Source organism: Cariama cristata, unplaced genomic scaffold (assembly GCF_000690535.1).
Source record: "Cariama cristata isolate BGI_N322 unplaced genomic scaffold, ASM69053v1 scaffold9239, whole genome shotgun sequence".
In the NCBI taxonomy this organism is placed as follows: Eukaryota; Metazoa; Chordata; class Aves; order Cariamiformes; family Cariamidae; genus Cariama; species Cariama cristata.
Window position 1 is genome coordinate 1 of NW_009634018.1, and position 16,354 is coordinate 16,354.

General features: G+C 47.3%; 1 protein-coding gene across 1 annotated transcript in view; it reads left to right on the top strand.

Annotated features, from left to right (window-relative positions):
- Positions 1-177: 177 nt before the first annotated feature.
- The window catches only part of LOC104166904 (inositol-trisphosphate 3-kinase B-like), a 66,598-nt gene continuing 50,421 nt past the window's right edge, over positions 178-16,354 (top strand). Inside the window, 2 exon segments of the mRNA XM_009707003.1 lie at positions 178-540; positions 542-667. Of these exon segments, the coding sequence (XP_009705305.1) occupies positions 178-540; positions 542-667 (489 nt within the window).

Consider the following 16,354-nt stretch of genomic DNA (forward strand, 5'->3'; position numbering starts at 1 on the left):
GAAGAGGGGCAGCCAGGACCCGCCGCGGCACGGCAACTTCAGCGGGAGTTGCACAATGTCCAGGTGAACCAGAAAGTGGGGCTCTTTGAGGCGCACATCCAGGCGCACAGCTCTGCTGCCCAGCCGCCGCGAAGCCCCCGGCCATCCCGGACCCGGCCTGCCAGCCCCACGGTGTCAATGGTGGGACTTGGAACTGGACCCCAGCCGCAAGCTTTCGGGGAGAGTGAGGCACCCGATGCTGGTGGGGTGCAGGTCTGGCAGAGCATTGCAGAGCCCTCGGGGAGGCCAGTGGTGATGGTGGTCCCAGCTGTGGGACTAGGGGAGGGCAGCAGCCCCCTGGAGCCATCAGGGCCTGCACCACGGCAAGGCGAGGTGCTGGTGGCCCCCACAGGACTTGAGGTCCAGTGCCCAGCGGTCAGTGGGAGCATCCCTGCCGTCATCGTCACAGACCTGGGGGGCCCGGAGGAGGAGGCGGGCTCCGTGCCCCCCGGCAGCCTGCCCGTCCGGAAGCTGTCATCGTCCTCAGCCTCTTCCACTGGCTTTTCCTCATTCCTGCTTCTCCTCATCCTGGGAGGAGTCTGAGGAGGACATCTCCAGCGACCCCGAGCGCACTCTGGACCAGACACCGGCCTTCCTGCAGACCCTGGACCAGCAGAAGCCCCGAGTGGTGAGTCTTGCAGCAGCCCCGGGGAGGTGGGGTGAGGGCTGGCAGCATCCCTGCTCAGAGCCACAGCTGCAGCGGGAGGGCAGAGGTCTGTCACAGCAGAGGTTTGCAGAGAAACTTTCCATTTGCTCAGCCATGCTTACTTTCCCTCACATGGAAAGCTTATCCCTGTTCCTAGTCTGAAAATCCCCTGCTCACAGGAGAGAGCAGCAATACCCGTCTCACCGTGCACGATCCTTGCAGAGCTTCCCCAGTGCTGCAAGTTGCCTGCCGGCATGCTTAACATACACCCACAGACTGCAGCCTTCTGCTGACATGTGGTTACCAGCCTCAGCTTTCCCTCAGCACAGCTTTCCTGGGTGCTGGAGGTTTCCCATGATTTACATGAGCCTAAGGGAGAATTTATTTCCTCTTTGGAGTCGAAACTGTGTGGGCCAACTGTCTGTTAAAATTTATACTGATGCCCATCACTACAGTGTCTGTGTGCCTTTCACATGGAAGCAAAAATCTCTAGAATTTCTGGTAATTCCCCTTTTGAATAAAACTTTTTGCTTGTGGGGTATCTTATATTTCAAGTAAGCATATTTTTATTAGATATTTATATCAAGTTCATTTGTTTCTGGATCTTTGTTTGTTGTGGGGCTGGTTGGGAGGCTTCAGGCGAGAGAAAGCATCAGTGTTGTATAACCCTTGGAGCAGAAGGGTCTCCTTGGAGAGGAGGGCTTTGAGGCGCTCTCCAAAGGTGAACAGTCATGGGATTTCTTGTGTCACTTGGGGAGTTCATTCCATGTCTGAATGCTCTGCACAGAGTGTGCTTTGCTCTGAGCTGTCACACCATTTATGCTGAGGGCTTTGAACCGCTTTACCCCAGTGCAGGGTGCCCATCTCGAGGTTCTCCGACCAGCACGTGGGCTCTCCCCTCCTCTTGCTGTGAGACATTACATTCATTTGAGGTTGGCACTGGAGCCTCACATTGACAAACCCTGAAAAACGCAGGGCAACCCAGTGGCTCCTTAATTTTAAAGAGTTTGATAAAGGTCCATCAACTTTCAGTGATGTGATTCACTATGTTTAACTTTCCTTAGGCACATGATAGTGAAACTCTTGCTAAGCTCAATGACACGAGGAAGACTGGTGCAGGGCAACATATAAGTAAAGTGAAGGTATCAAACTCATGAAGAACTAATAGACTGTGGTTTGTAAAACACTCAGCAGGCTGAAATAAGTATCTTTGCTTTTCTACTTGTTTTGTTCTGTTCCAAGAACTCAGGCTCAGTTCTGCTCAGGCCGGAGAAGTAGTTGAGTAAAAGCACAGTTAATGAGGTTACGAGTCTGTGGCTCATCGTGTTTGCAGACAGTTTTGTATTTTGGGGCGCTTGACTGATGAATCAGCTTGCTCCCTTTGGGAGCTGCTACAATCCCTCTGCTGATTAAATTCTGCTGGTTTTGTGTGTATGAGCTGTAGTAATCTCTGCTCTATTCTGCATAATAATGACTATTCCTAGTGCCAGATCCCACTGATTTGCTGCTGAAAACAGTTTGCTGATGGGCAAAACTGTGCCTGATGCTCTTGTGGAAAGCTTCCTGGAGCCTCAAGCTGACTCTGCGCAGCCTCCTGTGGCCTCCAGTGAGCTCAGCCAGGCCAGTGGCTCGGCAGTGAACAAGCAAGGCTCGTTCGTATTGCCAAAGGGCCTGGATCAGAGCGAGCTCAGATCAGGTCTAAGATCGTAGTAACTCTGCTGGACTCAGTGGGACTATACTCCAAGCTAAATGAGATGAAGATCTGGTCCAAAATGTGTCAGGCAGCCTGAGGAGGTGCAGTTGACTTTATGTTTCAGTGCTGGAGTCATCTCAGCAGGAGTGACTGGGCTAATTTACAATGGTACTTTCTGCTGGGCTCCACAGGTCCTGTGCCGGGCTGATCACTGGCTTTGGCAGGTTACAGTCAACTTCTCAGCAGGATGGTGTGCAAATGCCCAGTAATTCAAAGCTGATTCATATAAATAACACCCAACTTTGTGTACCGGTTGGCAACATCTTTTAAATCCATAATGACAGCAAAAGGCAGCTACTGAAGCAGTCTCAGGTTGCACACTCATTTGTTTTCATGAACTCACTATTTCCTTTTAACAACGCACATGGTCTGGAAATGAGTTGTGTAATGAGACAGAGTGTGTGAGAAGCTGTCTTTGCAGCTCGTGCTTTTCTGTCAAAATAAATCCTGGGAGACCTCGGCCCACGGAAACCAACACCATGCCTCTGGGTTTAGCAGATAAACGCTGGGCAGGCAGAGAACCCTGCCTGTCTGTGCCGGGTGCTGCTGGCCCAGGGGAGGGCTATTGTACCTGGAGGAGAGGTAATGGCAAGCGACAGAAAAGCAGTCTTGCTGCAGCTGTGGTCTGTGCCGCACGTCTCGCATAGTGTGTTTACAGATTTGATAAACAGCAGGCTTGCTTCTGCCTTTCCTTTCTGAAGGCTGCCTGGCGTAGCAAATCTGTTAGGGATGTCCGGCTGTCTATTGTAGTTCCTCCTGGCGACCCCGGGAAACGGGCAGATCCCTCTGGCTGGCATGGCTCGTCCTCCATTTGTACTTCAGGTAGGAAACTTTGTGGTCAGGCCCGCAAATTGGCCAGTAAGAAAATGACGTTGCCTAGTGAAAGGGAGGGAGGGAGAGAGGGATTGTGGCTGCTTTTTTGGCCACTTTGAGCTGGAGCAGCTCGGTAGCTGATAGGGGCTCTGCCTTTGTTTATTGAAACAGTTTACTCAGTACATCGCCTGTCCCTGGTGTGCTCTGGTGCCCGGTGGGCTGTGCAGCGCTGGGATACAGTGACCCTGCCATGATTATAGCAGACTTCTGAAGTGCAGTGACAGTAAGAGTAATTTGATGTTTTGCTGTTTTCCAATTGCAAGTCCACTTAAAGTTTGAGTAAACTTCCACATAAAGGCTTTTGCAGCTGTGGCTTTCCCCGGGCTGTGGGCTGCTGCCGGAGAAACCCCACAGTTGTTTATTGATGCTTGCAAGGTTTCAAAGACGCTTGAGTGATTACACTTCTCGGGCTGTGTGGGAGGGACGGTCTGTCCAGGCCGTGTGTTGGGATGGGGACACTGCGGTTTGACAACATCGTGAGGCAGCGCTCGCTGCACAACCCCTGTGACAGAGACACGGTTGGTTTGGGGAAGGACCGGGTGCCTCTGCTCACCCACTGCCCAAGCCAAGGGGATGCATCGGCTCTTGGAAGGTGCCTGTCTTGGTCATGGTGTGTCTTGTGCTGAGGGAGGATTTCTCCCCTCCTGGATGATCGCACAGGTTGGGTGTGTAGGGGAGTGAGAAGATGCTCCCTCTCCCAGGCTCTGAGTGGCACAAGTAGTCCAAGACAGCGGCCCGGCCCCTAAGGGGGATTTCACACCCAAAATAAGTCCCGTTCTAGCTATGACTCTTATTGATTTCAATGGGAAAATACGAGTCTATGAGTTTTGCTGTTCCTGGGGGACCCCGTTTGCTCTTCCCAAGGGAGAGCTGATAGACCAAAGTCTACTCAGCAGGAGGAGGCTTGGCCCCAGAATTGGAAGCTGGCTGCACCCCTTAAGAAAAAGATGTTCCAGTGCTGGTCATTACAGTGAGTCGTCCTCATTGAGCTAAATCCCCTAGTTTGTCAATTCCTCGGCAACTAGAAACAAAGCAACAGACGAGTGGGGGGAAAGGCAGAAATTGTGCAAGTACGTGCTATAGAAAAATGACATGTCAAGGGGAAAAAAAAAACCCTCCTGGAAAAACAGTGCAAGACGCTGCAGTGTTCCTCTTCCTGGCTTTCCCACAGCTGCTGTGGAAACACAAGGACATAACGGCAGAATAGTAATCAAGCGGCTCTCAGTACATTGTGAAACCTCTGCTCCTTTCAACAGGCAGAGCAGCTTGCTCAGAGTAAGCGACTTCCATTAACCTATGCAAAATGGCAAGAGCTTTTGGAAAAAGCTAATGGCATTGCTGCTGACAGGCGATTTTTTTATTTGATTTATTTGTTTGACTCACAATGGCTGTAACGCATTTCTGAAAGGAGCCAAGTTTAGACAGGGTTAGTGTCAGCCAAGGGCCTGTGGGACCCTTGCTTATTTCTCTTTGAGATGTTCTCAGGCATAAGCTGACAACAGCACTCCTGATTTGTTCCTATAAAAATCGATCAAATTAAATATGCTTTCATTCCCTTTCCTAGCTGTCACTGTGATCAGGAAGTCTCCGTGTAACAGAAACCATGACCACATGGCTATGGTGATGCATGCAAGCCCCGTGAATGTATATCTTTATGCTGACTGTGTTTATGTATTTTCCTCCTTCCTCCCACCATGTTTGTCTTAAAAGCTCCTAAGCTTATGAGCTTGTGAGTGGTATCACCAATTTAGTATCAATATAATGTCTAGCATATTAAGGCCCTGCTTGCTTGCTCTGAAGAGAGACTGTTACTCTAGTAATGTGTATCATTGCCCAGGGAAGATGCTTAGCACACTAGGTAAGCTGCCAAAGGATGGAGCCTCCTTCAGCCCTGCTGTGGGAAGACTAGGAGGAAGAGGAGAATGAGGTGGACACCTCTGTGTTTCCACGCTCAGCAGACCTGACAGCATAGCGTGTTTTATCTGCTGGGATGAGATCAGGACTCCCTGGTGTCCAGCAGGCTGGGCAGAGCTTCAGACTCTTCATAGATGGAGGCTGTGCACTTGGGGAGCTTGCAAAACACCACTCTCTATTTGGTAGCTTATCTTCTGCCTACTCCTGTGGCCTTCTCGGGGAATAAGCAGCTTTTTTATGGGCTCCCACCCACAGAGGCCAAGTGAAGATGCTGCCGTAACCCAATGAGAGAAAGAAATAGTGCTATTTCAAGTCCATTTTCATCAGCACTTTTAAGCTCATTGGGAAGGGTTTCTTCTCTGCTCACATTCTCCATGATTGACAGCACAGGAATTACATGGCACATAGCAGATCCTTTTCATAGAGGACTTACTTGCTAGCACAGCTGCTGTCTCTTGCATATTTTGTTTCTCAAACAATTTCACACTGAAAGCATTCATAAAAAGTGGAAAAAACCCCAAAGCATTTCCAAGGTGCAGGAAGAATGAACATTAGGTCCATCGTCCTTAGGGTCCTCAGCTCTGGAAACAGCCAGGTTTCCTCCCCTTCTGATGGGAATGGCAGGATGTCAGGAGCTTGGCTGGTTGGACCCTTCAGGTGTCAAGCTGCATGTCCACAAAGTGAAGTTCCCGAATCAGCGGAAACTTTACAGTTTTGTATTTACCTTTTTAGAGCCTTGCAATGACAAAAAAATAATCAAAGCGTAATCAGCACCTGTCTCATGTTTTCCATATTATTTCTATAAAGTGTTAGGACAGATTTGCATGTGAAGAAAATATTAGCGCAGCACTGAGCTCTCACATGCCATGTGATGACTGAAAGCCAGTGCTGAGCTAATGTTTTCTTTACGTGTACATCTGTTCTAACTCACTAGAGAAATAATGGCATCTATGTATGATGTTAAATGTCACTTCAGCTAAGATTAGTCTTCTGTAATTGTTAGAGATTATTTTGTTTATACCAGTAGGTAAATTTGTGCAGTAAATTTGACCTGCTTTCTTCCAATGAAGCCCAGCCAACCTTCCTAAGAAAGATATGTTAATATTTAACAGACAGTGAAAACTACATGTTAACATTTTCAAATCACTGGGTAACTTCACAGCCTAATCCTTATTCTCAAATGTGACTTGTTGGAGAATGTGGGCTTCCACACTTGCTGGGTCACTTGAAATGACCCTTTTATGGAATTCATCTTGCTCAGCCTGGTTGGATGTCTCCTTGGGATAAGTCTCCTCCTAAGATACCTTTCTTCTCTACTGACTGTGATGAGATCTTGAGGGCTAGTCCAGGAGCGTGCTTAAAACAGGAATCTGCTTTTAAGTGCTTATGAATGTCTTCTATAAAATCTATTGGAATTTCATTCTTATTCATACACATAAAAAGCCAGGTCATGCATACCCTGCACAACGGCTGCAAGTGGTTCAGGAAGCTGCTCCGCTCTGAGGTCTACCAGCTTCAAAAGCAAGTGCCTCTGATTTGGCTTTTGAATCAGTGTTTAGGCAGCTAAATGTGTGATCTGCTCTGTAACAGGGATGATCCCCCAGCAGTGCCTTTCGGCGTGAGTTGGCATGGGTATGTTCAGAAGCTCAGGGTCTCCAGCTGCAAGTTTCAGTCGGGGTGTATGTGCCATGAATGCGCTCAGAATTGGTGGAAGCTTTTGAAAAATGTAAATTGCAGCTTCTTCTTTCCCAGCCACAGTGGGAGTTCACCACCACAGAGCTGCTGTCGTGGCTGTGTGCCTGTGGAGATCCTCACTGCTGTAGTCAGCCACGGGTTGCGTTGATGGAGTGCCAGCATTTTCTGACCTTAGTTTCTCAGAGATAGGCAATATTGGAGTCTGAAGCTGCTGCAAGCTGCTAAGACCCATATTAGCCTTTTCCCTCCCATGATATTTATTTCAATATTATCGTACATTTCAGTCACAAGAAGAAAGAAGTGAGTTTTTTGTAGTAAATAACATTCTTTTCATTAATGACATGGAAAAAGGGACAGCCTAGTGGAAGGAATTCAGTTCTTCCTTTCAGATCTAAGATTTATTGCTAGCCAAAACACAAGGATTGCTTTTGGAAGGAGAAGTAGGGGGTAAAACAACAAGTGCTTAGCACTTACAGCTTCTACTTGTAAGCGGTACAGCATACTATCTGATCAGCACTACACAACAGGAACTGCATTAGCATTCAGCACTGTTGTGGTTTTAAGTAATAGTAAAGCATCTCTCGTCTCCCTGAAAGACATATATGGGCTCTGGAGTGATGTACCGATAGACATTTTAATGAGTTTGATCCAAAGGACAGAATCTGATTGACTCTTCACTGTTTACTTCACACATTTGATTTGCAGGGAGGTCGGCACCTGCAGTTGCCGTGGTGTGGACCTTGCTGAATTGCTGTGAGTTTTGCTTAGGGTTTCATCCTTTTCATCCTTGGCTTCTGGGCTTTCATCCTTGACTTTAAGTCTTGTACTTGGGGTTTTGGAAAAATGGGCTCCTGGACTGTGTGAAGCAGAGGGAGGTCTCAGCTTGCAGCCTTCACTGTCACAAAACTTCTTTCAGCCTGAATGCTTTGGGCTTTGCCTGAGTGAAGATCAATATGTTCACACCAGGAATAACCAGCACAACATCTCGGTAGGATGGCTATGGCAGGGAGCAGGCCCAGCGCTCTCCCTGCTGTCAGTGTTTGCAGAAGGGACCGCCAGAAATGTGGCACCGAGTGGGAGTTAGCAGAGGGCTGAGCGACAGCAGCACCTACCTTCAGCATCACCTCCTCCTCCTCCCCCTTCGCTTCCTGTCCCTTTGCCCTTGCTTGGGCAATTCATCTGCAGCAAGATAGAATCAAAGAACCCTCTTCCTTTGCTAAACAATTTGCTCCTTTTGTTAGGGTCAGATAAAATGCTGATAAAAGCTGTTGTAGCTTCCCTGAAGCCAGCAGGAGCATGCTGCAGATTTGGTCCTTGATCATTTTTTGCCTTGCTCTCCCCTGCACGTATCCAGTTACATCTTGTAAATCCAACGTTAAACTGAATTAATGAAGGAGAGACGCGGTCCCCATGGGGGATTTGCCGATTGATAGGTACAGCACTTCACAGCCTTTGGGAACAGGAGTTTGATAAATGGAAAGATCTGCAGGGTGACTTTTTGCAAAGTGCGTTTTAGGGTTGGGTGTTTTTCTCTCATTTCTTGCTAAACAATCTCTGATCCCTGCTGCTTAGGAAAAGGGCGGGAGTGGAGCCTGGCTTTCAGCTCACCGCTGAGCCTCGTTCCTTGCAGCTGCACTTTGACAAGGTGTTTTGGAGAGGCACGGGAATAGCTTTTATCCCATTGAGCTAAATGCGTTCAAAACATTTTCGTTAAATGAGGACTTAAATACAGTGGCCGAGGGAACCCATGTGTTGCCCTCTAAAGAAAGAAGACCAGGGTGCCGAGGAGGGGCAGGGGTGAGGGTGATGTGAGCAGGCTCCTTCTCACCATGTGGACCCTGGGAATTGCTCTGCCGGCAGCCGCCAGCCCCGTTAGGGGCATCCTCCCACTGCAAGCAAGGTACAGAGCAGCCGGGGGAGAATTAGCAACGTGTCCAAATGTAATATGGTTGCTATTACCGGTAATATATATTTAACACTCTGCAGGGACCATTCAAGCCTGCATCTGTAGGAAGGGGAAAAAAAGTCAGGTTTGCTTTTTTGGCATACTGCAGATTGGAGAGTCCAATCTGCAATCTCTCTTGGTATGTTTTATGTGGGTGGGTTTTGTTAAGTTACAGGCAGTTATTGCACCCCTAGGCTACTCACATTAAATGTTTCTCCAATTTTAGCAACATTCTTTCCAGGCTCAGCTACATTTGTTTTTATCTTCTCTATGGCAATTGATGATCTAAGTCCAAAACGTATAACTCCACAGGATCTCCTGTTATATATTTCTTCCACAGCTGTAGCTGAATCAGGACAGTATAATCCAATGACATGTTGTAATACCTAATTCTTTCTTTAATACATTCCAGATTAAAGGAGTCAGCAAAGTTTACATATCCAAAGTAATAAATTTAAACAATAATAACGACAAATCCTGAACCATGATTATATCTTGAAAGTCTTGGTGTGTTTTTTTTTTTTCCCTCCTATCTTCTCTGGCCTGGCTAAAGTCTGTTTGTAGGAAACTCAACAGGACAGATAAAAGATGATGAGACAAACAACTTAATCCCTTAATAATGTCAAGTGGAAAATCCAACAACAGATTGGCAAGGAACTCAAATAACAACGGCAAAGTGGCCCTTACCAGGGACTACAGACCTAATTTAAAAGGCCAGGCTTGGGATATAATTAGAGATGAGCCTGAATCAGTGCCCACAGGTTCAAAAGTTTCTTTGATTTCTGAAATGGAGCCCAATTCATTTTTTTTTTTAATCCATGCCTGCATAGCATCAGCTTAGCTCCACTGAAGCTGGTTCAGCATCGCCTTGTACTTCGTGCCGCCCTCAGTACCCGCACAAAGTGACCATGAAAGGCCCCGGGGTGGTACTTCCACCTCTGGCTGCTGTTGCGGATGGGAGCATGGCACAGCAGCGAGCGTGCGCTGGCCAGGTAGGTGCCTGTTGTGGCAGCACGAGGAGGAGGAGAGCTGAGCACTGCTTGCTGGCACCGTGCTGGCCTCCGAGTCCCACCATCTCATCCTGCTCTTGCTGGGGACTGGCACACAGCTGCACCCCCATGCAGCAACCCCCGTTCCTGCTGCTTATGGCAGTCTCGGGCTGCCATTAATAGATATGCCTTGAAAGCAAGGCATGTGGTCACAGAGGTAGGAGGCACTCGGAAATGCAACTGCCAAGCAGCTTCAGAAAAAGCGTGTTAATTATTATCTCATTGGAGCTGTATTTAGTTAGAGCTGACAGCCCTTCACCCTGGGGTTTTGTGGTGGGAATGTCTTGCTGGGGTGGAGACCATGTCGTCCAGAAAGGAAACAAAGGAAAGAGATTTTAGAACTGTGTCTTATCTCTATCCACCTGAATTACTGTTGTATTTTAAAAGAATATGCAAAACCCATTGTTTGAAAAAACTCTGACAAGTGTACTCTCCCAGCTCCATTGTTTTAATGTTCTCCTAGGAATTTGTATATAAAATGTTCCCAATCCAGTTTATCTCTCTCTGCTTGACAAATCCTGTGTTTCCTTTCCATACTTTTAGTAGAGTGGGAACTAACCTTGATCTTTTTGCAAAGCCAACAAAATTGCTTTTCGAGTGTCATGTTGCCACCTTCACACACGAACAGTGCGTGTCACAGTTTTTGAGGAAGATGTACCACCACTGAAAAAAAATCTGCGTAAAGCTCATACTTTCAAGATGAACTTTTGGAAAAACAACTCTGAACTGAACCAGACCCGCTCTCAGAGGAGGGAGCAGCTAGTATCATCTGGCTCTCATGGAAGCCCCCTTGCACAGCATGTTAAAACAAATGGTCTGAAGTCAGGGATACAGCTCAGCTCCTCCACCGTTAGCAGCCCCTCATCTCAGTCTCATCTCGAGGAGAAAAGACTTGGCCTCTCTCCTCAGGTCTCTGTTTTCTCATCTTACCCCTTGCTGCTGGAATGGCTTTTTTGAGCCAAGGAAGGCAGCATGGGAATCCAGGTGGTCGGACCATAACATTTGCCAGGTGCCGGGCTGGTGATGAGAGGGAAATGCAGAGGTAGCACGATGCCACCTTTGCTGTTCTTGTCTGTTCCCATATTGTACAGCCCAACCAGGTCTGATATTGAGTGTTTGAGCTTTTGGGCAGCTTAAAGACAGTTCCAGATCCCAGGTTTATTCTCGTGGATGGGAACCCTTCCCAGAAGGGAGAAAGCTCAGAGGAGCCTGTTTAATATAGTCTGATCTCATGCTTGAGCATACGCAGGAGTTGACCTTTCAGCACTGAAATAAGAAGTGATGGGAATAGAACAAATCACAGTCTTGAAAGAAAAGCCAAGTAGCTTAGACTTGCACCTCAGCAGAAGGAGACGAGGTGGGGAGGCTGAGAGAGCTGCAGAGGGGCCAGATGACAAACTCGAAAAGCGACCTTTCAGCAAGCCTGCAGAGGAAAGGCTATCGAGATGTGAAAATGAGGTAGGAGGTGATGAGCCCTGGAGGTGAATATTAGTTGAGTGGGTAGGTTGGAAAGACTGTGTTAGGGATGTTATCCTGAAAAAATCAGCGAGACTTACAGATGGGTTGGATGTGAGGTCTGAGAAAAAGAGATCCAAGTTTTCCACTCTCTAAAAGTTTCAGGGTAGGAGCGAAACACTCACAAATGAGAACGGTAGCCTTTACACTCGCATTGCAAGGGCATAAATTGTTCTACAAATTGCCACGCTGCAAAGAATCAAGCCTCTATATTGCATTGCAAGCCTCAGAGCCGTCATGTTTCTGTTGAAACCAAAGCCAAAATTTCCATAAACTTGATAGGAAGCAGCTCCAAGCCCCCATGGTACACCCCCTTAACCTTTAGGGACCTGGCATTGAACGCAAGATTTTTCCAAGAGAACCAAAACTTGAAGCACTCCCTTAATATCCAGAAGCCACAGCCCGATGAGGAACTCCCTCTGCATGGTGGCTTCTGTCGGAGCCCGACTTGCTGTTTGGTCTCAGGAGAGGGTGGCTCAGGGCTTTTTCAGGGCAGCCACGGAGGAGGGTCAGGCTGCTCTGTGCCACCGAACCCATCACTGCCCAGAGAGATGCTGAGGTTTGCTCTCCTGGCTCACTCTTCTTCTGGTCCATCTGTGCTGTGTCCCCAAGGCAGTCAGACCCCCAGCCCCGTCCAGACAAACCCTGGCAGGACAGAAGATTGTAGGAGCTGGCTGGAGCTGGAAGAACAGTTTTTTGGCAGAGAGTAAATTTTCCAGCAAATGTCAAGGGGGAGGGGGAGTCAAAATGATTCACAAATTCAAACACATTTTCTGAATAGTTCTGGCCTAGAAAAAAATACAGAGGTGGCAGAAGAGGGAGGGATGTTAAAAATAGCAATGTGTGTCATTCTGACACTTTCAGAATGAACTGTTTCATTTTGGGAATGGTTTGTTTATGTTTTGCAAGCATTTGAAATGTAGATTTGATTCAAAATGGTATTTTTCGCTTAAAAGTTGACCTCACCGCTAAAACACATTGAAAGAAGAAAAAAGAAAAGGTTTTTTAGAACTTACATAACCTAAAATGAAACACCTCCTCTTGCTTTGGCTCCAAATGAGACGTTTCAGAGTTTTCCTTCCACAGCCCCATGATTTTAGGTGTGTTCAGCCCAACCTGAACATCTCCTCTCCCCTAGTTTTTTGGTTAAGCTCTGATGTAAAAAATCCCTGCTCCATCCAGCTCCAATGCTGGCCAACCTTTAAGTCTAATGCCATGGAGCAAGTAGTTTAGTTTAATCTGAGGTCAACCACACGTTGCTGTGATTCAAACTGAAACCTGTGGTATCAAATGAGTAAGAGCTGTAGGTTTTGTAGATAACTGGCAGCTTCTCTGGAAGATGCAATGTCGAACCTCATTTAGAAAAATAACCCAAACTCCTCGGGCCCTGAAATCTGATCTAGAAATCTTCAGAGAAGCCGGAGTTTACAGACAGCTGAATGGCAGACTTTCACTCCCCCGACACTCACACTGGTCTCATTCAACTGATTCGTTAAAGGGAAATGAGCAAACAGCTAGTAATTACTTTGCTGTAGCCAAAACGTGCCGCAGAGTTTCCCCGAGCAGAAGGGAAGGAACATGCGCACTTGCTATACGATGAGCTGTTGTCCAGTTTACTGTTCCCCATTGTGTTTTCTGCCTGGTTGGGACATGCTGTGCCATTTCCTCGGCTGAAGTCCATCCCTTGGCATCTGGAGTGGAGCCTCCTTTGCTGAGATTTACCTTGACTGTCTTCTGAGCCCCTTCCCTTTCTGCCTTGTGCCTTCGGGCACATAAGAGGGAGAAAAAAGATGCTGCGGTGTGGGACGGCAAACTTTTTAGCAGCAGCCTCTCCTGGGCAGGGGCCATAGGAAAGACTTTTTCCATTCATGGGAAGATCCTGGGTCTTACCTGCAATAGGAAGGTTTGTTTTACTGCCCCGCTGTGATTTTAATCATAGAATCATTATGGTTGGAAGAGACCTCAAAGATCATCAAGTCCAACCGTATACCTGATGCCACCATGCCCGCTAAACCCACTAAACCATGACTCAAAGCGCCACATCTAAACATTTTTTGAACACCTCCAGGGATAGTGACTCCACCACCTCCCTGGGGAGCACATTCCAATGCCTAACGACTCTTACAGTGAAGACGTTCTTCCTAATACCCAACCTTAATGTTACTGAAGGGTGGATCTTATGGTGTGGACAGGATACGGCTGTTTTTATCACCGAGGCATGTAGAGGCGAGGGGCTGGCAGTGGCCGAGCAGCGGAGCGGGCTGTGCTCTCTGCCGGCCCTGGCAGCGATGGGAGCTTGGGGGACTCTGCCGCTCTCTGCGGTGGCTCTGGGCCCCCCTGCAGTGGGGGTGATCAGTGCCTGCAGCGGGACAAGGAACGGAGGCCAACATGTGTGTACCAGCTCCCCAGCTCCCTCGACCATGCTTTTACTGTTAAAACACTGCCAACTTAAGCTCTCCCCAAAACAATTAGGTTTGCCTTAAAATCTACCAAATGTTTCAGGGGTTTTTTGGAAGTGCTGGGTTTGTTTGATTGTTGTCCTAGTTTCTATGCCTTTAACTCACACTCGGGACAATTTTTCAGTCTTTTCTCTGCAAACCAGGCGGCTAGAAATGTACTTTCTTTGTAAAAATGAAAGCTTGGAATTTCAGCCACCTGACTGCAAGAGCTGGGGGCTGTGAGAACAAGGCAGAGCTCACGCTAAAACTGCAGGAGTGGGCAAACGGAGTATTAAAATTGCTTCTCTCCGTTGAGAAATGGGCTGAATGGAAAGAAAGGCCAGAAGGGCAGAGCATGTAAGCCGATTCGGCTTTCCTGTAACAAATGGAGAACGCCAGCTCTCCCTCCCCACCCCAGCCTAAACAAAAAGCCCATACACAACTAAAGCGAGCTCTGCCTTCCTGTTTGTACGTGTGTCGTGAGGCCTGGGATGGCAGGTGGCATTCGACTCTCGCATCTCCGCCGAAATTCAAACTCATCTCCCAGGTGAAACCTGGAGGTAAGGGTGCAGATAGAGGTCACTGAAGGACAAGGACCATACAAACTGCACTTGGAGGCTCACACCTCTTCCCTGTCGATTTTTTATATAAATCACAATTTGAAAACTAATCACTTTTTCTACAGATAAAATTGATTTAGAGGTCTTTGACACAAGCAGCTGCCAGGAGATGGGAAAACAGCTCTGACTGTGTTAATCTTAAAGTGGGGAGGCAGCGCAGAGCCTCATGGCCAGCACTTCAGTGCAAATTGTAAGATTTTAGCAAAAATCTCGACTTTCCAGCTAAAGAATTGCATCTGGACAATAATCTGTGGAAGGTTGTACACATCTTTTGATAAGGAATCTCAGGCTGTGAATATTAGAAAATACCAAGCAGGGTTGTTGAACCGTCATAAACCACCTTGTCATTGAATGGTGCAGAGGTGCTGTGTGAAGTGACACCAAGTGTTCTCTAGCAGCTCCGACGCTATTTGGATTTCAGTTTACTCTCATCAGATATGCTGACACATTCTTCAGTTTTCCTCTTGAATTAAGATGCTGCCATGTTCGCTTTTCTCCTTTCTAGCTGATAGGTATATGTCTTTACTTCCCCAAGGGGAAGGAGGCAAGGATATTCTTCTTTTTAGTGTGTCCTTGGAGCTATTATATGTTTAAAGGGAATTAATGCCCAAAGGAAAGGCATGGACGTTGGGTGTACCCCATTTCCAGTTGGGGGGCTGCGCACTTTTCTCAGGTGCTCCATTGGCAGGGTTAACTTCAGTGAAATCACACCAGGAGGGCAGTTTTGAAGATGGTACACAACATGCAGATGGTCTTCTGGAGAGCAGTTGCCTTTGGAAACCTAGCTAAAACTACTGTTGGTGTAACAAACAGAATTAGAATATTTCCAGGATATAAAATTAAGGGAGGAAAGCAGCTTTACTGGCAATTGTCAGAAAACAGAGGCTTGCGTAACAGCAACATTTTCCATATACTGTGCAATTAAGTTACTTGCTTGGGAATTAAATTGCAAGTCAGTTTAGACAGCGCAGCCAGCTGTAACATAACACACGTTACAACACACATACTGAATGTTATTGCTTGGTGTCAGTGTTTATTGAACGGAGTGGGGATTTGAGAAACAAGCTTTGGCCCAGGAAACACTAACAATATGATGGCACTTAACGTCTCTAAAGCAGCACAGCTAGCATTAGAATTTTTGGGAATAAATTCTCCAAAGGTAAAATCCTTTGGAAAATACCTGCTAATCCCTTTAAACCCCTAAGACATATTAATTTTCATGTTGGGTAATGAAAAGCCACAGATTTCACCACTAATCTCAAAAATATCCTGCGGCTTTTGGAAAAGCGAGGGAGACTCCAGGTGTAGGTTCAGTGGCTGATTTTGCAGCAGCAGTTCCAGCTGATCTCACTGGAAAGTGTTTATTTGCTGCTGTCTGCTGGTCCCTTGCTGTCTCCTTTTGCTACTGCAGGAGCCAGGGCCAGTGAACAATGCTCGCAGGCTCCTTGAACTACGCTTCCCTTTCATTCTTATGGAGAAGGATCGACACTCTAGAACGTTGCTTCACTTCAGTTGCAAGACTGGAATGAAATTGGGCCAAATCAAGTCTGTTGTAGCCCCGTTGAGTCTAGTGGGCTTGCACAAGGGATAGATCTGATCCAGAGTAAGAATAACATGCAACACAGATGGGCTGGGTTAGTACATTGTTTATATAAATGGCTAGACCATGGAGAGCTGCCTGTGTTGCAAAATCGCCCTCCCAGCTGGCTGCATCAAGGATCCTTTGGAAAGCACAGCATGGGCAGACCAGCAAGAAAATGTGGCACAAAACCAGAATTTCCCCTCTCTTCCTACAGCAGGTCTCTTGTGCTCAGAGTTGAGGACCACATTGGCAGTGGTGCATGGGCTCAGCTCACCAACTGTGCTG